Genomic DNA, 24,754 nt, shown 5'->3' on the forward strand with positions numbered 1-24,754 from the left:
CTTCCCAGGGGAAGGAACACCCAGGATCACACTGTGAGACTCCACAGCTCCTGTGGTTCTCCATCTGCTCATGAATTTACTGAACTCACATAAAGGAGGTGCAGTTGGAGGTGTATTAAATGAAATTAAATTAATACAATCAAATTAGTTGTATTAAATAAGAGCAACTTTTGGCCAGCTTAAAAAAAGCAGGATGAGGGCTGGAATTTGTCACGGGCTCTGCTTCCTTCAGGGTGCCTCAAGCAACTGGAAAACTTCAGTTAACACACATTAAACATGTTCTTTTTAGTAATAATCAGGTGGTTTGTATCATTCCTCTACTTTTGCTCTCTTTTTAATCACTCCAGGTTGTCTTCTGTCCATGTGCAAAATCCCTTGACTTCCCTCCTTGAGGGTTTGGGATAAAACAGGGAGAGACCAGCACAAATCCCATAGAATATGATTCAATTTGAAGCCAGAATAGGCAGGATCCAACCCCTTGGCTCTGGCTGAGGAATCACTCAACCTCTGGCTGCTTTTTTTGGAGGAATTCCACCTCTTTGATGACAAATGAAGCACCAGAACCAGCCCTGCTCTGAGTTCAGAGCTCCAGGGAAAGCAAGTCTGGCACCTCCACCCTTCAGGACCTCATGGAAGTGGATTAAGAGACATCACAAGCAAAGGGGTTAGAAAACCAAGGAAAAGGCCCAGCTCCCAGGCAAGGTCCCCTCAGAATTCCCCATAAAAGAGACATTTGTAAACGCCCCTTCCTTACAAAAGTAAATTTATTATGACCTCGCTTTTATAATCTGTTTTTTATTCGCGGTAACGGTTTATAAATAACACCTGTCGGTGGCCACAGCCCCGGGGATGAGTTTGGAGGCTGAGAAGGTACAAAAGAGAGCAGGTTTTGGTGGTGCTACAGCACCATGGCCTGGGGGTTGCCGAGCAGCAGCGGCGCCAGCCGGAGCAGCGCCCGCACCGGGAGCCGCAGCCGCCGGAACCGCAGCAGCAGCTCCGAGAAGTTCCTGCTCCCTGCAAAACATTCAGCACTAAGAAAATGAGGGAAAAATGGGCCAAGAGCTGCCCAAGATAGAGCTGTGTTAGAGGGAGCTGAGCCAGGGGCAGGCAGAGCTCCGGAGGTGTTTTCCCAGTGATCCCATGGTTGGAAGACTGGTTAAAATGTCAATTTTTACATGAAAACCGTAAAAAATCCCGAATTCCATCAGGAAGAACACAAAGAGAACACCCAGAAGGAATGTCTGTAACAGGCACATCCAAGCCCAGACACAGGACTCTCTACATTCCAGGCTATGGCCAGCACAGGATTCCTGGGATGGCCACTCCCTGGCAATCCCCCAGCCCCAGATTCCTGGGAATCCTCCAGCCCCCCATCCCTCTCTCCAAGGAGGTGCTGACATTCCTGCCACAGCCCTAAGCAGGGCACAGAGCTCCCAGAACTGCAGTCCAGCTGAGTTTCCTCAGCAGAGCACAGGACTGGTGTGTCCCAGGCTGGAAAAGCTGCCCAGTGAAAGGGTCCAGGATTTCCCAGGATGCCAATTCCAGACTCACCTTCCAAGCCTCCAGCTGCCATCTGGGCTGGCGTGGGCACAGAGTGGTAGATGAGGAAGCAGGAGAGCATGCCCAGCTGGGATTCCTCTGGGGGCTGCCCACTCAGGTAGGAATGCAGGGCCACATCCCCTCCAGCTGCAAGACACAAGGCACACTGGGGAAATTCAGGAAGTATTTCTGGGAGAAAACGGGATTTCCACAGGAAAGTCTCCATGTCCTCACAGAAGGTGGGTTTGGGGTTTGTTTTCCAGCCTCCTTCCCTCTGCCACAGCCACCTATTCCCTGCTGTGCTTTTGCTCCCAGGAAACTCTCCCAGTGCAGGATTAGGAAGGGATTTTCTCTGGGAAACATGAACTGCACCTCCCACATTACGGACAAACAGAATTCCTCAGGGAATGATCCACAGCAAACTGAAAACCAGTTGGTTTATCCAAGTGCCTGCCCTTCCCTTAGCACTTTTCTGTAATTTGGAGGTGAAAGACAACCTGGATCAGCAAGACAAGAACCAGGGGAGCAACCTGATCCAAGGAAAGGTGTCCCTGCCATGGCAGGGGGTGCCAGGGTGGTCTTTAAGGTCCCTCCCAACCCACACTAGTCTGGAATTCCATTCTCTCCTCTCTACCTTGAAGCCACTGATCCAAAGTGTTATCAATAGTGCACTTCATCACAGGCAGGAATTCTGAGTTCATGAAGAGCCCTCGGTTTGGGTTCCTGCTCATCCTCTCCTGGTGGCTCCTGGAGCTGAAGAATTCCAGCACCAGCTTGATCTGCCACAGCTCGAACGTCTCGGACATTTCCCTCCTCTCCAACCTCCTCACGGCCTGGAGGGGGAAAACATGAGGTGGGAACTGCAGGGGGAGCAGGACGAGGGTGTCCCAGGCATGAAGGAAGTGGGTCCTCCAACAGTGCAATGAACACTCTTTGCCCCAAAAATGTGCCCAAAGTGTTCCTTAAACCAGAGCCAAGAGCTCACCTGGTCAATGGCGATGTAGGTGGGCAACATCTCAGGGTTCTCCTGCGTGACACACTCGTAGAGGATGGAAGAGAAAAGGTCCAGGATTTCCTGTTTCTGAGCAAAGACACGTGTTAGACACACTTTATTCAGGCTCCTGGTCGTGTTTCCTTCCATTAAAGTCACCCCATGTGCCAGCAGCACAGAAATTTGGGGTACTCATGATAACACACAGCTTGATCTCATCCTTGGGATCAATAAACTGTTTTACTCCCTCCCCTGAGTAATTTTGTGCAAAGGAATTCCATGCAAAACACCCAGACCCCTTCCTGACTTCCCCTAAATGCCTCAGGACACCCAGCAGGGCTCTCTGGATTTGTTTAACACATTCCTCAAGGAATGGGACAAAAAACCCCAACTAAATCAAACCAAGAGAAGCTAGAGGGTGACCACCCTTTTACACCTTTGTATGACAAATCATCCCACACAACATTCCCTGTGCCTGCTGTTGGAGGGCTGGGCTCTGCTCTGCAGCTGGATGCAGGTTTCCCACACTTTGCCCTGTGCCACAAACATTGGCCACACCAACACACCAACCTCGCCCAGGTCCACAGTTGGTTTGCAGAAATAGTCAGCGAAGGAAAAGAGAGCAGGGTCGGAAGTGAACGCAGAGATCGCTTCTGGCTGGGGAAAAAGGGATTGAAACACACTCTGAAAATGAACTCGCTCAGGTTGGTGCACAAAGACAACAGCAACTGATACCCAAACCTCCCAAAACACAAGTGAGAAAACTGTAACCCACATCAAAGGTTGGAATCCATGACCCAGGGGTTGGACTCCACGATACAAAAGTTGGATTCATGATCTGACAGTTGGATCAATGATCTAAAAGTTGGATTCATTATTTAGAATCATAGAATAGAATCATAGAATGGATTGGGTTGGAAAAGACCTCTGAGATCAACAAGTCCTAACCCTTGATCCAACCCCACTGTGATCACCAGCCCAGGGCACTCACAGCCCTGGGCTGGTGATCACAGTGGGGTTGGATCAAGATGTGGTGGATTCTCACTCAGTGCCACATCCATAGAATCACAGAATGGATTGGGTTGGAAGAGACCTCTGAGATCATCAAGTCCAACCCTTGGTCCAACTCCAGTCCCTTTACCAGATCATGGCACTCAGTGCCACGGCCAAGCTCAGTTGAAAAACCTCCAGGAATGGGGAATCCACCCCCTCTCTGGGCAGCCCATTCCAATGCCTGAGCACTCTCTCTGCAAAGAATTTTTTGCTGCTCTCCAACTTCAATTCCCCCTAGCAGAGCTTGAGCTCATCGTGCCCCCTTGTCCTACTGCTGAGTGCCTGGGAGAAGAGACCAACCCCCACCTGGCCAGAACTTCCCTTCAGGTAAAGTTGGACTCCATCATCTAAAAGTTGGATTCATGATCTAAAGGTTGGACTCCATGACCTAAAGATTGGATTCAGGATCCAAAGGTTGGACTCCATGCTCTGTGAGTCTTTTCCAACCCAAACAATTCTGTGCCCAAGCACACCCAGGACACAAGTGCTCCCGGCAGGAACACCTGGCAGAACACCTGGCAGGAACACCTGGCAGGAACACCTGGCAGGAACACCTGGCAGGGCAGTACCTTGAAGGCCCGTGCCTCAGGGCTGCGGTGCGTGACCGTCTGTGCCAGGAGGCTGCGCCAGCCCATGGGATCCTCCTTGTAGGAGAGTTGTCCAGCTCGGAGCTTCACGTACAGGATGCCACCCTTGGAAAGGATTGACCTGGAATGGATACATGGACACAGTGAGGCAGCCTGGAAAGGAGCTCCCAGGCAATAACATCCCTGGTTAGGCTTGGTCCTAATTATCTAAACCCTGCCCAGAGAAGCTGTGGCTGTCCCATCCCTGGGAGTGTCCATGGCCAGGTTGGAGCAACCTGGGATAGTGGAAGGTGTCCCTGCCCATGGAGCAGTGGCATGAGAGGGGTTTTAAGGTTCCTTCCAACCCAAACCACTCTATGATTCTCCTCAGATGAGCTCCCAGCACCACATGGTTCCTTCTCTGGGTAAAAAATCCCAAATCCCATGAAACCACCACTATTCCTACAAACAGGAGTGTGCAGAGGTCCAAAGTTTACCCCATTTGGAGCATCAGCTTCACTGGGCATCCTTAAAGTAACTGAATTATGTCACTGAAACTGCCTTGTATAATAAAACCCAGCAATTCCCATCTAGGAAGATTGGGAAAGTTCTTTCCTGGTGCCAGGCATGTCCCTGACATCCTGAAGGCCTGAGGACACGTTGTGACACAGAGCTGATTCAAAGCTCCTGGAGACCCAGAGAGCAGGTAAATCCCCAAAGCAGCAACAAGTGGTGATGGCTCAGCCTGGGAAAACAAAGCTCTGGAGCAGGAGGTGACTCAGGATTCACCTCCTGATCAGGATGAACCAGCTCATCCCTGACTGGTATCCTGAAAACCACGGACCAATGGATGCTGCACTCGTGGACTGTGCCCATACTGTGCTGAATTTCACCTTTCTAGCTGACAAGGTGGTTGGACTCCATGATCTTGGAGGACTTTTCCAACTTAAATGATTAAGTTTAACCACTAATGGCTTTTGAGTTCACCAGAAGAACCCCAGTACTGAGCAAAGATGCAGCTGGTCCTTCTACTACTCACTGGAAGTGCAAAGCTGAGACTGCTCTCACCCCAAATCCTGTGTTCTGGTAAAACCTCTGGTTCCCACAGCTGCCTAACACGTTCTGAGCGTGTTGAAAACACAGTAAGCACTTTGTACCACGAGAAAAATAGCATTGACAGAGCAGTAACAGCCCCAACAGTCTGGGAAACATGACATCACAGCCACTCAGAACTGAACTAAGAGCATGAGCTGAAGCTGCTTTCTGGTGCTGCTCCTTCCCACTGCCAATTTCTGTGGTTTTTACTATCAGGTTTTCCCCTGCCCTGTTTTTTTGCATGAATTGTTCACATGAGTAGGTGAAACCAGCTACGCAGTTTCTCTCCTCCCCCCTCAGGGTGCTGCCAAAGGCACCCCAGTGACCTGAGCAAGGCCAGACTTCTTTCTAATCTGTAGGAGGGTCTAAAAAAAACCAGGCAGTAGAAATTACTACGAACTCATGATTCAGTGAAGTGTTAAGATACTTACTGGAGGTGATGGGTTCCCTTGCTTAAATCTATTAATAACTCCCAGTACCGCGGGCCCTTCACTCGGATCTGTTAATAGGAGCAGTTTTAGTGTTAAACAGAGACAGCATCATGAAATTAAAGAGTTTTCAACAGTTTTTTCTGGGCTCTTTTTCTGCTGCTCACACAGAAAATTCAGGAGGAGGAGCTTTGTGTCTTCCACAGTGAAATTTCTGGCACAGGGAACTCCCTGTTCCATCAGATTGTGGTCAAGACCAAAGAGAAGCACATGGCATAATTTAAGTCTCTGGAATCACTGCAACAGGGCAGGGAATCCAAAATCCCTGTAGCTGTTCTTGCACTGTTTGTGACACAAAAATGGGGGAGTTTCCATTAAAATGGAGAGCTCCTTTACCTGTTTCAGTAAGTGAAGCTCTGGAAGAAGCGTGGGTGCCATCAGCTCCTCGGTGGCTTCTTTGTACCACTGTGTGCCCTGCAAAATGCCACAGGATTCCCAGGTTAGGAAAGCTCATTTTCATGGTAAAAGGGCATCTTATGGGGAACAACTCCCCTGGCAGCACTTCAGGAGGTTTGTATTCCCAAGCCCTGAGTAAATACAGGACTCAGCACTGCTTTTCATGTCAGAAAACACAAATAAACCTGATTTTCCATGGATGGATCAACACCCACTGGTGGGCAAGCCTGAAATGTGGAAGTTTGGGAAGCAAACTATGTTGTGGATATGGAGAACCCTTTTCCAGAACCACCCAAAAATCCCAGGAACCCTTTCTTTAGTCCTTTCCTGAGCAGATGGTTCCAACCACCTCTGTGCCTTTGGAAGTCCTTTAGAGGGAGGAGAACCAGATGGTTCCAGTCATCCCTGTGCCTTTGGAAATCCTTTAGAGGGAGGAGAACCAGATGGTTCCAGCCACCTCTGTGCCTTTGGAAGTCCTTTAGAGGGAGGAGAACCAGATGGTTCCAGCTACCCCTGTGCCGTTGGAAATCCTTTAGAGGGAGAACCAGATGGTTCCAGCCACCTCTGTGCCTTTGGAAATCCTTTAGAGGGAGAACCAGATGGTTCCAGCCACCCCTGTGCCTTTGGAAATCCTTTAGAGGGAGAACCAAATGGTTCCAGCCACCTCTGTGCCTTTGGAAATCCTTTAGAGGGAGAACCAGATGGTTCCAACCACCTCTGTCCTGTGCCTTTGGAAATCCTTTAGAGGGAGGAGAACCAGATGGCTCCAGCCACCTCTGTGCTTTGGAAGTCCTTCCTTAAAGGGAGGAAAACCTGGCTCAGCCATGTCACACTGGACTGTTTGAGGACTCTGTGGTGACTTTTCTCCTGCTCTGAAGGTGCCACCAAAGGGAGGGAGTGGGTTGAGCACAACCCATCAGTTATTTGGCAGAGTTTGGCTCATCTCCACAACTTGAACCAAACCCAGGACTGGAGATAAATGGAAACTGGGGTGAATCCCAGTGTTCAGGCATCTCCCACATGTGCTCCAGCCACGGTACCTTGTAGGTGACCTCTATGAGGGCGTAACAGGGAGTGTTGGAATCCACGTCCACCGGAGTGAGCAGCCTGGGCTCGGCCGCCAGCACGTACAGGTGACGCAGGGCCTGCAGGTGGTACCTGGGGGTGGCAACAGCAGCTCAGCACAGGCAGGGAATGGTTCCCAAACACCACACCATGCCTGGCTCCATCAGCAAACCCAGCTGGGGATGCAACTCCAGAGAAATGGGTGATTGTGGTTTGTATTTTATAACCTGTGTGGGTTAAGGGACAGAACAGGACTTGATGGGTCAGAACCAAAAGTGACTGAGGGTCATAAATGGACAGATCTTGCATGAAAATCTTTCCAGCTGAGGAAACAAGTCCCAGGCTCAGGAAACCTGCTGGCATTTCCTCACTGATCAAAGATTGCCACCATCATCACTTACTCCTTCTGTTCTCCCCTTTCTTTTGGTGGAAAACCTCCAAAAATTTATTTATAGAGCCCATAGGTCAAAACTCCCCATCTGTCTTTTTTGCAAAGGAATTCCATGCAAAACACCCAGACCCCTTCCTGACTTCCCCTGAATGCCTCAGGACATCCAGCAGGGCTCTCTGGATTTGTTAAACACATTCCTCAAGGAATGGGACAAGAAGATGGTTTAGCTTAAGGCAGGAGCAACCCTAAGGAAACAGGATCCCTCAGGAAACAGGATCCCCAGCAAAGCCTTACCGGTTGTCTGTGCTGTGGACAGGGAAATGAGGGTACAGGGCACACAGGAGAGCAGCAATTGAAGAGTTTGAAGTGCTCAGTGAGTATCTGTAGGGAAAAAAACATGTTATCTCTTAGTTTCCCTGCTAAAAACCACAGGATTTAAAAATATTTTGGTGTTCCAGGGACGAGGAAAGGAATTTTCAAGTTGGAGTTTCAGAGACAACAAGACTTGCCTGTGCAAGAGAAGATGTGTTTGTGCATCAATATGTTAGGAAAAGAAAGGGAAAATGAAGGAGACTGGAAGGAGGGATGAGCCCTGCCTTTGGAAATGGCAAATCACCTTCCTCCTCCCAGGAAGAGGAGCCCCAGGGCCATGTGATGAGCCAGGTGGAAGCCGTAGTTCATCTCTCCCCCCGTCTTCTTGTGCATGAAGCGGCAAAGCTGAAGGACCTGCAGGTTTCCTGAGCCAGCCATGACCATGGCCAGGGCCAGGAGCAGGACACTCAGGCATGTCTCCAAGTTATAGTGACCTGTCTGGGAGCAAACAGAGCTTTGGTTACTCCTGTGGTGGGGCTGATCCCCTGCTTTCTACCCCAGAGCCTGAAAACCACAGCCCACAGTGAAAGGGAGAAGCAGCAAAGCCTTCAAAGTGATTCCCAGCCTTGCCACATCCTATAAATGGTGTGTGAGACAAGAAGGGTTGGTTTCCATTTGGGTTTTGCTGAGGGTTTTCAAAGTTTGTCCCATGAGGTGAGAGAAAACTCCAAAGAACTTACTATGGACGCCGTGGGAGCCGACAAACGCTTCAGGAAATCTGTGGCATATTTGTACTGGAAAGCAAAGAGATGCAGCCTAAATACAGCTTCCTGGAGAAGGGAAAGCTCTGTGGAAATGGAAGGGGGAAAAACACCCCCCCCCCTCACCAGGCACTGAAATGCTGCCAGGTTTTCCGAGCCGGCAAAGCGAAATCCCAGGGACAAACAGGCTCCGGCGATGATGTAAACATGGGCTTGCCTAAGGAATAACAAACAGGAAGTGACTAAATGGCCCTTTTCCTCATTGGAATACACAGCACAAACTCCTCCAGCGTTGAAAAATCAGGAGGAAAACCAAAGGACAGACTCATCCTTTATAGACATCCATCTATATAACATCCTTTATTATATAACTGGACTCTACAGGGGAGGAAAATTCCCCAAGAGGTTTTTTTTTTTTTTGCAGGAAAAGAATTTAGCTGCGTTTTTTGGGTGTCACTCACGCCAGGGTTTCCAGGCTCAGGTCTTCAGAGGAAGGCAGCTCTGGGGCTTGGAGGGAGACAATGTTCTCCCTTATGATCTGTAAAAAGCAAAAGGGAAAAATTAATCCAGGGAAATCTGGGTTTTAATTGAAATTCTCGCCATCAAAGTGAGACAGAGCAGGTTTGTGGCACAGCCATGCAGAAGCTGTTGGGTTTATTTCCCGTATCAGCATCCTGTATTTCTCATATTGATCTAATCTGGTCTTAAAGAGTCCATCCAGTATCCTGGAATATCACAGATCTCACTGTTGAGAAGTTATTCCTAAGGCAGCAGTTTTGCCCTTCCTTGGGCAACATGGGGAAAAGTTTCATTTCTACCTTTCCCTGACACCATTTTCTGTCCTGAACAGTCACATCCTCTCCTTTCCAGTCCCCAGTGCTCCCCAAACATTCCAGGGATCCAATGGAATCCCTGTTAATGCACATTGTGCACCCCACCTGATCAGGGAACTGCTCCCACACAGAACAATCCAGGGAGGTGGAAAACTGGGAAGCAAAGACACCAAACCTAAATAAACACCCACCTGAGGCACGTTGCTGTTGACCCACTTGGAATTGGGCAGGATGTCATCCCACAAAATCAGGCACCGAGCCAAGGTCTGAAAACAAGGAGAAAGCCAAAACATAAGGAATTAAAAACCCACTAGACAAACATCAATGGTATTTTTTCATGTCCTTCTCCATCCCCAAAAACAGACAATCCAGCTGTCCGTTTTCCACAGTGTTTTTTAATTTTTCATATCAGAAATGACAAAACAGCTTTTATTTTAAGAGATGCAAACTCTGCTGACAGGAAAAAGGACTCCAGGAGAAATCCTTGCAAGGAAATTCCCTATGTACTTGCAACTTAGATGTAAAATTAGGAAAAGCATAAATATGTGCCTAAGAATGGCATTTAACATTCCACAAAAAGTGTGTCTTTCTAACACTGCTCCATAAATTCTGTGCTGGATGACAAGGAAGCTGCTTTAGGACATGGAGAAGTTGTTGGAAGGGGTGAGTTTGGCTGGAGAGCAATGGGGAGACCAGCGATCCAGGGGGTTCTGGATGGTGGCAATGTGGGCTGGAATTAACAGCTGAGAAGTGAAAGCAAAGCAAACCTCACCCTCAACAAAAGGAACTCTGGTTTCACAAAGTCCAACAGGTACATGGTGTCTGGAGCTTTGAGCCAGTCAGCGATGGATCTGCAGAGCATGGCAAAGGGATGGTTTTCCAGGTCACATTCCAGCAATTCCCAACCAGCAGAGCCAGCACTGTGGCAGTTTAATCTGCTGGCCCAGGCCCCTGCAGCAACTCCAAGCTCCATACCTGTTGTTGGTCTTTAGGTAGATCATGGCAAGGGCAAGTGTGGCACCAGGACACGTCACGTCCACGTTGATGGTGTCTCCTTCCTGTGGGAACACAGGGAACACTTCCAGATGGGAAGGGAGTGACCCCAGCCAGGTGTGCACCCTCCCAAAGTCACCTGGAGCATGGAGACACCTCTCAGACTTCCAACAAACTGGCAGCACATACCTTGATTTGGTAACTGGGGGACTTGTGCTTCTCCCTGTGCATTCCCGCCTGGAATCGCCGGTGGCCACCCACCATGTACTGGTAGAGCTGCTCGGGAACGTTGAGGTCTGACATCCCTACCAGGTTACTGCCATGCTGTGGAGTGAGGGGACAAGGACAAACATGGAAGTGCCCTCCTTGAGCAGCAAACCTCACCAAAAGCAGCTGGGAGTCCAGCAGCAAACAGCTCCCATCATCCCATCCCAATGGATAAGGAATGTTCTGCTGATTGCAGGTGACTTACCCCGAGGCACACCATTCCCAGAGCCAGCCCAGATGCCAGGGAATAGGACTCCCTGTCAGTGCAATATTCCATTTCTGGCCCAGGGGGACGCCCTGGAGAAAACCAAGTGGCAAAATTCATCTTTGAAAATTCCAGCTTAGCAAAAATTGCTTAATTAAGAGCTACATTCCTCGTGAAAGGAGGGAAGAAAAACTGTCCCTTCTCAGTGGAATTACAAGGAACGGGCACTTCATCCATCCATCCATCCACCCATCCACCCACCCACCCACCCATCCATCCATCCATCCATCCATCCATCCATCCATCCATCCATCCATCCATCCATCCATCCATCCATCCATCCACCCATCCCTAAATGGCAACTCCCACCTAAATGTCATGGCAGGAGTTTGGGCACACAGTGAAAATGCCAATGTTTTAACACCCCCGAAAGTATCCAAATGCTGTTGCTAGAAGAGATTGCACATCCCAAATTACCACAAACACAACAATTCCACCCTTAAAATGTATCCCATTCCCTGTGTAATAACAGAGTCTTTAGGTAAAGTCTCATATAAATATGAATAAAAGATACAATTACCACAAACACAACAATTCCACCCTTAAAATCCCATTCTCTATCTAATAAACCACAGAGTTTTTAAGTAAAGTTCCATATAAATATGAATAAAAGATACAGATAAAATCACCATGCACAGAATGAGGACACAATTGAGATCACAATTCTGCTGTTCAGAATCAGATTGTGGTTAAACAGCCTTAAAATTCCAAGCAGGAGAATTCAGGACACCAACATTTCCATGTGGAAGAACCAGGTCCAGCAATGACATTTCTACTCCTAAATCCACCAACTGTTTTATGCTACACCAACAGCTCACAGGAGCTTCTGCTCCACCAAAACCAGACCAGGTTTGGAAAAAGAGGTGAGTGTGTGGTGGGAGGTACAAATCCCTCAGTGCCTCCCCGGTGCCAGCACTCACCTATCTCAGCCAGCAGCACCTCAGCAGTGTGTCTGTGAGCTGTGCCTTGGTAGACCAGGCCTATCCCCACCACAGCAGCCACCTGCACGTTGTGGGGCACGTCCAGCTCGGTGGAGGTGGGGGGCAGCAGGGCAGGGATGTGGATGCTCAGGAGGCGGGTGATGGCCATGTCCATGGTGCCCAGCGTGGCGGCAGAGACGCCGAGCAGCAGCCCAATGCTGGTCATCTCGTGGCCCTGCAGGGGGAATCATGGAATGGATTGGGTTGGAAAAGACCTCCGAGATCATCAAGTCCAACCCTTGGGCCAACTCCAGTCCCTTTACCAGATCATGGCACTCAGTGTCACGGTCAAGCTCAGTTGAAAAACCTCCAGGGATGGGGAATCCACCCCCTCTCTGGGCAGCCCATTCCAATGCCTGAGCACTCTCTCTGCAAAGAATTTTTTTCTGATCTCCACCTTCAATTTCCCCTGGCAGAGCTTGAGCCCCCCATGCCCCCTTGTCCTATTGCTGAGTGCCTGGGAGAAGAGACCAACCCCCAGCTGGCCAGAACTTCCCTTCAGGCAGTTCCAGACAGTGCTGAGGTCACCTCTGAGCCTCCTCTTCTCCAGGCTAAACACCCCCAGCTCCCTCAGCCTCTCCCCACAGCACTTGTGCTCCACTCCCTTCTCCAGCCTTGTTGCTCTTCTCTGGCCCCGCTCCAGCCCCTCAATCTCTTGCCTCAACTGAGGGGCCCAGAACTGAACACAACACTCAAAGTGTGGCCTCCCCAAGGCAGAGTCCAGGGGAAGGGTCACTGCCCTGGTCCTGCTGGCCACGCTAGTTTGGATCCAGGCCAGGATCCCATTGGTCTTCTTGGCCACCTGGGCACACTGTTGGCTCCTGTTGAGCTTCCTGTCAATCAGCCCCCTGAGGAAACACGAACCATGGGAAACAAATGCCTTTGGAGATGGGAAAACACCAGTCCTGGTGTTCCATTCCCATATCCCAGTGGCTGGGCACAGTAGGGAAAGATCTAGTGGTGGAACTGGCTGTAATCTTTAAACAAAAGTGAAGTTTCATTTCATGGAATTCCAGAATATTTATGGTGGGAAGGGACCTCTGGAGATCACCCGGTCCAGGGTGACACAGGAACATGTCCAGGTGGGTTTGGAATGTCTCTGGAGAGGGAGACCCCACATCCTCCCTGGGCAGCTCTCCCAGTGCTCTTCCAGTTCCTCCTCACACTGGGGAATGGTCTTTCCAACCCTAACCCAAACCATCCTAAGTCCTGCACCACAACCATTAATGCAGCAACTCTGCTCTTGTCCCACACCAGGAAACTTCCAGCTCAGTGGTTCAAACCTGATGATTTTTCCTCCCTGTTCTGTTGGAAGAACCCAAGTCCCACCGGGATTTCTCCCTCAGCCCTGCCCAAAGGCCTCACCTTTGTTAGGTAGTCGTGGATGTTGAGGGTGGCCAGCTTGGTGAGGTGCCCATTGAGGCCCAGAGCCATGAGGAATCCTGCATATTCATTGGCCAGCTCAGCAATTTTGGGCTTGTTGTAGACAATCCAGGCAGAGTCTATCTGGGAGGCGGGAGCGATCTTCAGGCCGGCGGCCACCCCGTTGTGGAAGCTGGCCCAGCAAGCCATGTTGGGGGGCACATCAATGTTCCCACTGTTCAGATCCACAGTGGTGTTCCGTGGAGGAGCACGGCCTGCCAGGACAGAGCAATTAACAGTAATTAGGTACATCCAAACCAGCCAAGTGAGGGAACAGCTCTGATCCAAATCAGCCTCTGGTGTCCTCAGGACAGCACAGATCAACCAGCAGCTTTCCCGGATCTCTGTGTGCCTCCAACATTTCAATTTTTCCAGGATGCACCTGACAGCAGGTCTCAGTGTTTGTAACCACACTGGCCTTGGCCACTCCAGAAGAAACGAGCGGGTGGCAGGTTCAAAACTCCAAAGAGTTGCTGTGTCACAAAAATCACACTTAAGCCATGAAAGGCTTTGCAGGAAAGCACAGAAGATGCTACAAAAATCACAGTGAGCTCAGAAGGAAATAACAACTGAAAGAAACTCCATCCAACTCTGAGACACTGGATTGATTGGGAAGGAACCAACGTACCGGTGAGATTCAGCTTAGGGATGGGCAACTGCTCCGTGGGAACAGGATGGTAGGAGAACAAGGTGAACATTCCTCTCCCCACAGGGAGTGCCATGGTTCTCTGGCACAGCTGCAACAGCCTGGTGGGGACATGAAACCAAAGCTTCAGGTGCAAAACTTCCATAAACCAGACCTCCATTTCACTGACACCTTGTTGAAACCTCCCACTGTTTTGCCCTAAAGGTGGTTCCATAAATCTGTGCCACAGACGTCCCTCGGCCGTGCTGGTGACAGGAGAAAGCCAAACACAGCTGGTGGGGTCCTGCTATGACTGGTGATCACCCCGAGTAATAACCCAGGCACAGCATCAATAAGGTGCTTCCAAGAACTCTGACCACAGCTCTCTACGATTTACTCTGGAAACACTTTCTACACTCGTCAGATTACTCAGCTTGGCAGGTCACACAAGAATCTGACACGTTCCTATCTCCGTACAGGGTTTTGCATGTTGATAGTGCCCTGAAATTTGCCCTTTTTTTTGTTTTTTTTAAGAGGAGATGCTTTTAACACCCCTAAAATAAGTGAATAAAGAAGCAGGATGGGGACAATCACAAGGCTACTGAGCACAGGTTTAAAAAGACAGAGGGGTGGGACAATGAGTGTGTTTTGTGAAGCATTAATGAGGACCCTTGAGCCCAGACCAGCCCTGAACAAAGTGTTCTCCAGCTTCAGGCAGGGCATGGATAATGTTTTGTTCTCCACAAAGTAGGTCCTGCTTATATTTCACAATTTTTAGGTGGAAAAAAGGTGCTACAAACTGCTTCCAGCACCCAGCTACCCCCAACATTCTGTCTGGGTTTTGGACTGATTGACTTTTCCATCTGCTGCTCCCATTCCAAGAACTCTCCAACTCAAATACAGCAGAGCTTTGATGCCCACAGAGCTCCAAAGACTTGGATTATGAAACTCAACCCTTTTCTAAAAGCTCTAATGTAATGCTCAGTTCAGACTGAAATCCACTGCCCGTTAGATCCCCTTCACTTTGAGCCACCAAAAATACTCAGACAACCCTGAGATGAGCTCAGTTGGTTAAAACTTGGTTGTAATAATGCCAAGGTCATGGGTTCAATCCCCTGTGTGGGCCACTGACTTAAGAGTTGGACTCGATGATCCTTGTGGGTCCCTCCAACTCAGAATAGTCTGGGATTCTGATTCCGTAACCTTTTCAGAGCAAAGTTAATGAGAAATTGCTGGAAACAGAGAGTTTTCCAAGGCCAGACTGGCCAGGGCTTGGAGCAACCTGGTCTAGTGAAAGGTGTCCTCGTGGCAGGGGGGTGGAATGAGATGAGCTGTGAGGTCCCTTCCAACCCAAGGCATTCCATGACTCCGCGGCTCTTTACCGGTTCTCCTTCTCCTCTATGTACTCGTGGTCACTCGCTTCGGGCATCTGCACCACGTTGACGCGCACGGGCCGGGCGCTCTGGAGGAGCCTCCTCACCTCCTGCACCCTCAGGTCCTCGCTCCAGATCAGGGACATCACCTCCTCGTTCATGTCGTTCATGCCGTCCTCGTCCTCCTCCGACTCGGCCGCCGAGGGAATGTCCGAGCTCAGCACGGAGCCCACCGACTGCGGGGGAGAGAGGAGGGGAAGAACATGATTCCAGGGCTGGGAGAGAGGAGGGGAAGGACATGATTCCAGGGCTGGGAATCCTCAGGGAGATCAGCACCGCTACTTGAACTCAGCCAGCACAACCATAACGTGGGTCTGTAAACACAAGGGGCTGATTTGTGCATCATCACAGATCATGGAACCCAACCCAACCCTCCCAGGCACTCAGCAACAGAACAAGGGGGCATGATGGGCTCAAGCTCTGCCAGGGGAAATTGAAGTTGGAGAGCAGAAAAAAATTCTTTGCAGAGAGAGTGCTCAGGCATTGGAATGGGCTGCCCAGAGTGGGGGTGGATTCCCCATCCCTGAAGGTTTTTCAGCTGAGCTTGGCCGTGGCACTGAGTGCCATGATCTGGTAAAGGGACTGGAGTTGGCCCAAGGGTTGGACTTGATGATCTCGGAGGTCTTTTCCAACCCAATCCATTCTATGATTCTATCCATCCTTCACCCAGGCTTAACTTAATGCTCAGTCCAGGCTCAAATACATTGACCAGATCTATTTAACTTGGAGCCACCTGAAACATTCACAGAATCCCAGACTATTCTGAGTTGAAAGGACCCACAAGGATCATTGAGTCCAACTCAAGTCAAGGGCCCACAGAGGGGATTGAACCCATGACCTTGCCATTATTATAACCAAGTTTTAACCAACTGAGCTCATCTCATTCCCACAGCCATGTGCTCCTTTCAGGAATACAAAGGCCTGGAGGATTTCTGAACATGGAAATCAAGCTCTTCTGCCCATGGAAATGGGATAAAGAACTACCAAGACAAGAGGAGGTGACCCCTCAAAGACATCAGGGACCACCAGGCCGAGCTTGGGCGAGGTGATGTGGAACATGGTTGTTGTTCTTTCCCAACTCTCTCCTGTTTCAGAGCAGTTGGGAAGGATTTCCCCCTCCACAATCAATCCAATTTGGGATTATCCCACTTTAGGATCAGCCCAATCAGAGCTCCTGTTCTGCAGGTTCTGCCAGAAACCTGCTTTATTTTCCCAGGCATCAATGTTTTCATGAATCTGAGCTTTCTCCTGGATTTTCTCAGCACAGACCTTGGAAAACCAGGTTACCTTTTAAAACAAAGAGCCTGCACAGCAGAAAATGCCAAATGTTTGTTGCTGTCAGTCAGCCTGGTGCTCACCAAGGCACCAGGATGGGGTTTGGAGCCTCCACGCTGGAACTACATGACCAGAAAAGTCCCAAAGTTGTTTGCAATCCCTCTTTCCATGCAAGATTTAAGAAATCCTCTCTTAAAACTCTGTTCTCCTGTTTATTCTTATCCTCCAGGTGGTGCAGAGGACCAAAAAGAAGGTCTTCTTTGGGAACACACGAGCCCAGGGAGGCAAATAAATGAGGAGCTGATGAATGAAACCCAATTTCTTCTGATAAATACCCAGTAAATCTCAATTCAGAACTGCACCACCCAGCGTCCGTTCTGAAACAGGAAACTCCACCCTGCCCTCCTGAGAAATGACAAACAATTTGGGGTTTGAGGAGCACTTTACCCTTTTAAGGCAACAGCTATTCGAGGCATTGTTATAAAGTGAGTGATAAAATCAAATTTATCATCATTTTTACCATCCCTGAGTGTTTCGGTTGGGCAGAACTTCACCCGCAGGAAACAAAGAGGGGTTTTAATGTGGCAGCTTGGACATGCAGTTGATTTGCTTTTCTGCTCAATTAATTAGGTTTTTAAGATGCAATTAGCCATGAAGCCTCTGTTATAAAAACTGGAATGATTTAATACCCTTTCAAAGCTAAGACAGCAAAAAAGATCTCGACCAAGATGTATCTGAGGTTACAAAAAAACCTCTTTCTGAATCTGGCAAAGGCCATGGACAATCAGCTGCCCTGAAGGGGTTTTAAGGCAGCTTTCAACAAGATCTGTGGCTTTCAACACAAGAGATTTAAGTGAGTTAAATTCCCTGGGACTCTGGTGATTCCCACCATCAGGAGAAAATGTGGAAGTGAAAATCACCACACACTTTTTTTATCATTTACCTCAGGATATGAGTAAGTAAAATGTACATATGGCAGGAGTTATTTCCCAATCCAGCCCTTCCAGAGCAGAGGGAGATGCCAGCCATGGAGCCAGGCTGAGAAATGCCCACTTCCTTCTCCTTCCCATGGTTTGATGGCAGAGCCTCTGGACAAAACCCAAAGGATGAGAGGAGGAGGAACCAAACAGCTCTGGAGGCAAATTTTTTTGTCTGGAGGCAGCAAAAATGGTCTTGGCAAAACGATTTTGGCAAAAATCTGTTTGGAGGCATTTTTGGTCTAAATTAACTTTAAAATGTGTTTCATATTGAGCTTTTATGTCTGTGCTGGATCCTGGATTTTTAATGAAACCCTCGCAGGTGTAACCCCTCGATTTCGTGATTATTCCGCACCTTGGGATGCCCCAAAGCTCCTGAACTGCTGCTCTGCCCCAGCCCCAGGAGGGTGGAATCATACTCACGGATTTTCCCTTCTGCAGGTTCCCTTCCCGGGCCTGTTTGGACAGATCCTGGCGCCCGATGAGGACACAAACGGGTTCTGGCCAGTCGGAGGCCGGCTGCTCCCGGCAGTGATAAATCGCATCCCTGATGGGCAGGGCCACCCCAAAGGGCAGAGACTCCAGGTCTCTTAAGGTGAAACCTTCAAATTAACGAGGCAAAAACCCAAAGAAACTGTGTTATCAAAGCTGGACAAAGTGTGTGTTTCATGTCATGCAAGCACAAGGCTGTTGCCTCCCTCGGTCTTACCAACACTTGTCATCCAAAGGACTAATTTCTCAGCCAGGCTGGAAACGGATGAGCTGTGCTTGAAACTGCACCTGGAAAACAAAGCAGAGTTAAGGAGAAGCCAATAAAGCTCGCCCAGGAGTCAGCACAGAGCTCAGGAAAACACCACAGACCCCCCTCATACCGATTGTCATCCTGTTCTATCTGCGGCTTCCGCTGGCCTAGGAGAGACAAGGCTGCATTAATTCCATGTTTTCCGAGCAGGTGACAATCCCAGGATGGCATCAAAGTGTCCTCACCTGATGTGATCTTGTACAAGTAGTGGGAGGCCTCGTTGGCCACGGCGCTCTCGTCCCCCAGGATGTAAAGAGCCACACTCTGGAGAGGGAGGAGACACCAAAACAGTCACCTGGGGGCTGAGATGGCTTTGCTTCCCACCAGAACAGGCAGGGACAACTGCCAGGGAACCTCAGCAGTGGGCAGGGTTACTGTTAGTGAAAAGAGACTGAAATGATTGAGACAAGCAACAAACTTTGAGGCTTTATATGTAAATTTTGGGAAAAAACCCAGCCTGAATTTTTCATAATAATTGCTCCAAAGGTGAGGAGATAAATATTTTCTGGACAGAAAAATGTGTTCCCACTCCTCCTGCTTGTGCTGCTGATGTTTCTTTTCTCTTGCAGAACACACACACAGTTTATTAACATTGTTTTCTACTTGGTTTCCTCCACGTCTTGGATACTTTGTGGAGGCTCCAAGTGAAAAGCTGCTCCCACTCCAGCAAAATCCCAGGGATCAGCCCTCCTCCTGTTCACTTTTTGATGCTTCCAGACAAGAGAAGCTGGGAAAAATCACACCCAGGTAAAATGATTGGGTGTTTTTATGAAGGTCTTTCAACTCCAAGCTCTGCACAGGCAGTTCAGGCAGAGCAGGAGGAAAATAAAAGTCTCTTTTTCTTCTTTTTCTCCTCTGCTCCAAGGTGGGAAGTTTTTTTCCATGAATGCTTTGTGAGTGGGAAGTGATGCTGAGCAGGGGAAAACACCAGCACTTAGAGCTACTCACATGAGTAAACATTGATGTTGGTACCTGCCCAAGGAGACAGCTGGGGAATTCTCACTCCCAAAACACAGTTAGCTTGGAGTTCCATTGTTAGTTTGCACAAACCACAAAAAACCACCTGAGCAGTGAAGTGTGGGCTGCTCTGCCCTCAGCAGCTCCCCTTCCCCTCAAACACCTCCCTCTTCCCACCTGGAAAACCCACCCAGAGCCTCCAGTCAATGGAATTTCATAGGAGAGGGGACCACAGGGGTTTATTTCCCTCTGATAAGTGGGGACATTGCAGGGGGATTTCATGCAGGGAGATGAAGCCTTGGAGATGCTTCAGTGTCCAAATAACTGACCCACACCTCTCCAATACATCCCAGTTGCTCCACACCCACTCCAAGCAGGAGTAATTCCAGTTTCCAAGAGGGATATCTCACTCCCAGCTGGAGCAAACCCTGACCCCAGGGCTGCTGTGCTGAGAGAACAAACCCCCCCATGCCCCAGTACACACCAGTACCACCAGTTTGCTCCGTTCACAGATCCCAGGCAAATAGGGATAAGGCTGAACTCCCTCTCCCTTCAGGCAGGAACTCAGCCACTGGAAGATACTTGGAGGCTCAGCAGAGAAAAAGGAGGGATGGAGCATGAAACCTGTTTGGACTTAAGTATGAACAGCAAGGTCAGTGAGTTCAGGGCACAGAAATTCCCAAAGAAAACCATAGAAAACTTCCTTGAACAACAAAAATCCAGCATTTCCCCCAAAGCTTTACAGATTCCTCCCTCCTGTCAGAACTGAGATAGGAATGAAAACTTGAGGCACCTACTTTTAAGAATAAAAATTATCTCAGCCCATGGTAAAAAGGAATAAGCAAAGAGTTATTCCCAAAAACCTCACTGGAACAGTCCTGGAAGTCAACACCACCAAACTGAACTCCAACCTCCTTGTCTTCCTTGATAGCAAAACCTGAGCAATTCTGGGAGATTTTTTTGGTCAGTTTTTCTTACACAGCTAAACTCCAACCTCTTTGTCTTCCTTGATAGCAAAGCCTGAGCAATTCTGGGAGATTTTTTTGGTCAGTTTTTCTTCCACAGCTGGTAAAATCCAGCTGGCAGGACACCAAGCAGACACACAGACAATCTGTGACCTGATTTTAACGTGAAGAGTTGTGGTTTCAGCTCTGATTTGCTTCTTCTGAACTCGAAACTGAGAGCCTGCCAGCCCAGCAATACTTTCCACAAGACAGGCACTTCTCACTACCAGGCTTTTTCCACAGCTAACATTTCTCAGCCAGCCTGAGCTGGGACTTTGCCAAGAAAAAACCAGCACTCCTTGTTCTGTGGAGGCTCCCATGAAACACTGGAAGCACCAGGTCATGGTTATACTGTGCTGATTTCACTCCATAATTCTTAGGACACCATCAAAACCAAAGGGAATCTCCAAATATCACTGAACATCCTCTTCAACTCACCCTGATCAATGATGCAGGTCTGTCTGGAGGTTTTGACCAGGGCTGGGTAATCTCTGTAGTAATAATCTATGTAAGCTTCCAGTTTTAAATCCCTGGAATGAGAGAGAGGTGAGTCACAGGGATGGAAAAACAATTCCACCTTCCTGGATGGGAATCATTCAGGAGGAACCTGGAGCCACAGAAAAAAATAAAGGCTTTAAACATTCATTCTCTTGAGTACAGGGGAGGTCTGTTCTGATTTGGGCAGTTCCCAGATTTCCCACACCCGGTGCATGATGTTCAGCCTCCAATTTTCCAGGTTTCCCAGGATTACCTGGCCAGCTGAACCAGGAGAACCACGAGGGAACGGAGCCCTTCTCCCATCAGGCTGTTGAGCTTCAGCTCCTCGTAGATGAGGTGGAGCACAAAGAAAATGGCAGGAATGTGGCTGAAAAGGAGGGTGGAGGAATCCAAACTAAGGCTCTGGGAAAAGTCATCCTTGGAAGGTGAAACTTCCAGAGGGTCCAGTCGTAAAGCTTTGGCAATGGGATGAGACTCAAAATTCCTGTGGTAGTCAGAGCTCAAGAGATATTCCCAGTCCTAGAGCAAAGAAACAGGGAAGAGGTTCCAGAAGAGAAGGCTTTTCCCCCCAAAACTGATCCCAGTGTGACTGTTGAATGGAAAATGTGCTGCACAAACCCTGCACTCCACAGGGATTCCATGATTAAGGTTTATCCTTCCCACAAAAGAATCCAAGCCTTCATTCCTGAGTCCATCCTAACTCCCTCTGGAAGTCAGAACCCTGACAAGCAACATCACACAATGTAACTTTGGAAAAGGAAACTTTTCCTCTCCCCCAGATCCATCTCAGGTGAAATTCCATACTCAGAGTGTGTTTGCCTTTACAAAAGCCAAGACCAAACCCCACTGAGCCCCCTCCTGCCCCTTATTTGTAAGGGAGATCCATTTCTCACCTCATCTGACCCTGTTTCTGAGGGCCTGGCCTTCTTTGGAGCAATCACTGGGGAAAGTGATCCTTCAAAATCAAGCTGCAGGAAATAAAAGGAGTAAAAGCAGTGAAATTCCTGAGGTTTTGGAAGTGAATCCCTGATAATAAATCTGAATTCAAACCAAGGATGACATGACATGGTCTGACTTACTTCTAGACTCGGCTGAAAAAACACAGAACTTAAAACACTGAAGTGTAAAATCCTGTTTAAGAAACAACAATCTTGAGTTGTGATCTGTGTTTAAACTGGGATTAAACTTAATAAGGATTAGATGGACCAAATCTTTAATGCAGCAGGGTGTGAGCTGGAGTCAAACCTTCAACACTTATTTCCATAACCAACTGTCATGGTTAGACAAGAACCTTATAAATACATCTCATGATAAACACAGAGGGAAATGGACCTGAAATTTAAGACAGAACTGATTCCACAGCACTTTGTGATCTAAGACAAGACACAAACTATTTGTGCCTCCAGCACCTCTGGAACCCTTTGGAACCAAGACCTGTCAGCAGCCCCAGTGAGTGGTGGCCCAGGCAGAGTGTGAGGTGGCCCGGGTAGAGTGTGAGGTGGCCAGGGTAGAGTGTGAGGTGGCCCGGGCAGAGTGTGGGGTGGCCCGGGCAGAGTGTGGGGTGGCCCGGGCAGAGTGTGGGGTGGCCCGGGCAGAGTGTGGGGTGGCCCGGGCAGAGTGTGGGGTGGCCCGGGCAGAGTGTGGGGTGGCCTGGGCAGAGTGTGAGGTGGCCAGGGCAGAGTGTGGGGTGGCCCGGGCAGAGTGTGGGGTGGCCCGGGCAGAGTGTGAGGTGGCCAGGGCAGAGTGTGGGGTGGCCCGGGCAGAGTGTGAGGTGGCCCGGGCAGAGTGTGAGGTGGCCCGGGCAGAGTGTGAGGTGGCCCGGGCAGAGTGTGGGGTGGCCCGGGCAGAGTGTGGGGTGGCCTGGGCAGAGTGTGAGGTGGCCAGGGCAGAGTGTGGGGTGGCCCGGGCAGAGTGTGGGGTGGCCAGGGCAGAGTGTGAGGTGGCCAGGGCAGAGTGTGGGGTGGCCCGGGCAGAGTGTGGGGTGGCCAGGGCAGAGTGAGAGGTGGCCAGGGCAGCATGTCAGGTGGCCCGGGCAGAGTGTGGGGTGGCCAGGGCAGAGTGTGGGGTGGCCAGGGCAGAGTGTGGGGTGGCCAGGGCAGAGTGAGAGGTGGCCAGGGCAGCATGTCAGGTGGCCCGGGCAGAGTGTCAGGTGGTCACACAGAGTGTCAGGTGGCCACGTCGAGTGTGGGGTGGCTCACATGGCGTGTCCAGGACAGCCTCTCGGTGTTGTAGCCCATCATGTTCAGGAGGCAGGTGACAAACAGGTTCCACTCAGAGTGGTAGCTCGGCCCGCCGGGCGCGTTGTAGGCGTTGTACCACTTGACCAGCACCTGCACGGCCGTCTCCTTGGGCAGGATGGCCTTGAGGCCCTGCAGGCACCTCCTCACTGTGCAGAGGGAAAGGGAAAGCACACAGAGAATCACAGAATGGATTGGGTTGGAAAAGACCTCCCAGATCATCAAGTCCAACCCTTGGGCCAACTCCAGTCCCTTTACCAGATCATGGCACTCAGTGCCATGGACAATCTCAGGTTAAAAACCTCCAGGGATGGGGAATCCACCCCCTCTCTGGGCAGCCCATTCCAATGCCTGAGCACTCTCTCTGGAAAGAACTTCTTCCTGATATCCAACCTAATCCTCCCCTGGCAGAGCTTGAGACCATGCCCTCTTGTTCTCCTGCTGGTTGCCTGGGAGAAGAGACCAACCCCCACCTGGCCAGAACTTCCCTTCAGGGAGTTACAGGCAGTGCTGAGGTCATCAGCTCTGTTTTCCTGGGATTTGTCCCATCATAGAGAAATCCTCTCACTGCACCTGCTTTAAACCCTCTAGAAACTCTTAGCAACAGCCACACAGCTCCACTTTGCAAGGCTGAACACACACCCTCCAATTTCAAACAAAACCAGGGAAAATGTCCCCTTTAACTCATGACTGAAACCAGGAGTGTCTGAACTGGCACCTCAGCCCTTCCCCAAAGAACAAAACACACAACACAGAGAGCAAAGTGACCCAAAGCTCTGGAATCCTACCTAATTCTGAGGTGGCAATTTCAGGAATAGTGATCCGGACCATGGTGTTATTGCTGAGCTCCTGAAAACATCAGGAAGGGAAGAGTTAAACTGGGAAATGCACCAAAGAAAGGCAGAGTCCTTTCCCATCAACTCAGAACTAGTTTATGCATTAAGATATTCCCAAATCCTGGCTGCAAGATCTGCAACCTCAGGCACCAGCTCCATGAAACACTTGGAATAGAGCTTGAAATTAACTCAAAATAATCTTTGCTCACAGTGTGGCCTCAAATGACAGGAAAATACTCACTAAAGTTACTCTGTTGTGGACAGGATCTCTGAGAGCATGAATGAAAGTCCCAAGCTGCTGGAAAGTACAGTCCTCAACATAGGGGGAGTCATGGAGTTTGGAAGAATCCCTCAGTTCTGGCACTGGTGACAAAAGCATACCCTGGAAAGTGGCAAAAATGCTTGGTTAGAATTAAAACTCAATTGGAATTAAGAATTGAAATCAGTGGATGTGAGCAAAGAACAGATGGAATGATTTGGTTTGAAGTACTAACAAGGAGCTTGAAAACAACTATAAATCCCCCCAGGGTTTCTGGAAATCACAAATTAATAAACAGGGCAGCACCAGGTCAGTGTTGTTTAACCACCATTTATTCAGTGAATTCACAGAACAAACAGAAAAGATTCAGCTCCAAAAGATACCTCAAGAGTTGAAAAATCAACCAAGCATTTGAAGCTCTTGTAATTAAATCC

The 24,754-nt window shown here is 49.4% G+C and overlaps 1 protein-coding gene across 2 annotated transcripts in view; it reads right to left on the minus strand.

The window, feature by feature from the left end:
* Window positions 1-746: 746 nt before the first annotated feature.
* ANAPC1 (anaphase promoting complex subunit 1) overlaps window positions 747-24,754 on the minus strand; it is a 32,282-nt gene continuing 8,274 nt past the window's right edge. For both annotated transcript variants that reach the window (XM_071547563.1, XM_071547562.1), the window contains exons 14-47: window positions 24,303-24,443; window positions 24,014-24,074; window positions 23,187-23,374; window positions 21,882-21,956; window positions 21,242-21,507; window positions 20,929-21,020; window positions 19,971-20,119; window positions 18,715-18,793; window positions 18,600-18,636; window positions 18,437-18,507; window positions 18,151-18,329; window positions 15,425-15,651; window positions 14,046-14,164; window positions 13,361-13,632; window positions 11,936-12,170; window positions 10,956-11,047; window positions 10,673-10,807; window positions 10,466-10,548; window positions 10,263-10,341; window positions 9,682-9,756; window positions 9,119-9,195; window positions 8,784-8,874; window positions 8,637-8,690; window positions 8,201-8,394; window positions 7,879-7,965; window positions 7,169-7,286; window positions 6,069-6,146; window positions 5,676-5,743; window positions 4,153-4,291; window positions 3,101-3,187; window positions 2,525-2,620; window positions 2,174-2,372; window positions 1,552-1,686; window positions 747-1,014 (exon numbers count right to left, since the gene is read on the minus strand). In XM_071547563.1, coding sequence (XP_071403664.1) covers window positions 899-1,014; window positions 1,552-1,686; window positions 2,174-2,372; window positions 2,525-2,620; window positions 3,101-3,187; window positions 4,153-4,291; window positions 5,676-5,743; window positions 6,069-6,146; window positions 7,169-7,286; window positions 7,879-7,965; window positions 8,201-8,394; window positions 8,637-8,690; window positions 8,784-8,874; window positions 9,119-9,195; window positions 9,682-9,756; window positions 10,263-10,341; window positions 10,466-10,548; window positions 10,673-10,807; window positions 10,956-11,047; window positions 11,936-12,170; window positions 13,361-13,632; window positions 14,046-14,164; window positions 15,425-15,651; window positions 18,151-18,329; window positions 18,437-18,507; window positions 18,600-18,636; window positions 18,715-18,793; window positions 19,971-20,119; window positions 20,929-21,020; window positions 21,242-21,507; window positions 21,882-21,956; window positions 23,187-23,374; window positions 24,014-24,074; window positions 24,303-24,443 — 4,194 coding nt within the window. In that variant the 3' untranslated portion in view covers window positions 747-898. The remainder of the gene's footprint in view (window positions 1,015-1,551; window positions 1,687-2,173; window positions 2,373-2,524; window positions 2,621-3,100; window positions 3,188-4,152; window positions 4,292-5,675; window positions 5,744-6,068; window positions 6,147-7,168; window positions 7,287-7,878; window positions 7,966-8,200; window positions 8,395-8,636; window positions 8,691-8,783; window positions 8,875-9,118; window positions 9,196-9,681; window positions 9,757-10,262; window positions 10,342-10,465; window positions 10,549-10,672; window positions 10,808-10,955; window positions 11,048-11,935; window positions 12,171-13,360; window positions 13,633-14,045; window positions 14,165-15,424; window positions 15,652-18,150; window positions 18,330-18,436; window positions 18,508-18,599; window positions 18,637-18,714; window positions 18,794-19,970; window positions 20,120-20,928; window positions 21,021-21,241; window positions 21,508-21,881; window positions 21,957-23,186; window positions 23,375-24,013; window positions 24,075-24,302; window positions 24,444-24,754) is intronic.

The sequence above is a fragment of the Pithys albifrons genome, chromosome 2, assembly GCF_047495875.1.
Source record: "Pithys albifrons albifrons isolate INPA30051 chromosome 2, PitAlb_v1, whole genome shotgun sequence".
In the NCBI taxonomy this organism is placed as follows: domain Eukaryota; kingdom Metazoa; phylum Chordata; class Aves; order Passeriformes; family Thamnophilidae; genus Pithys; species Pithys albifrons.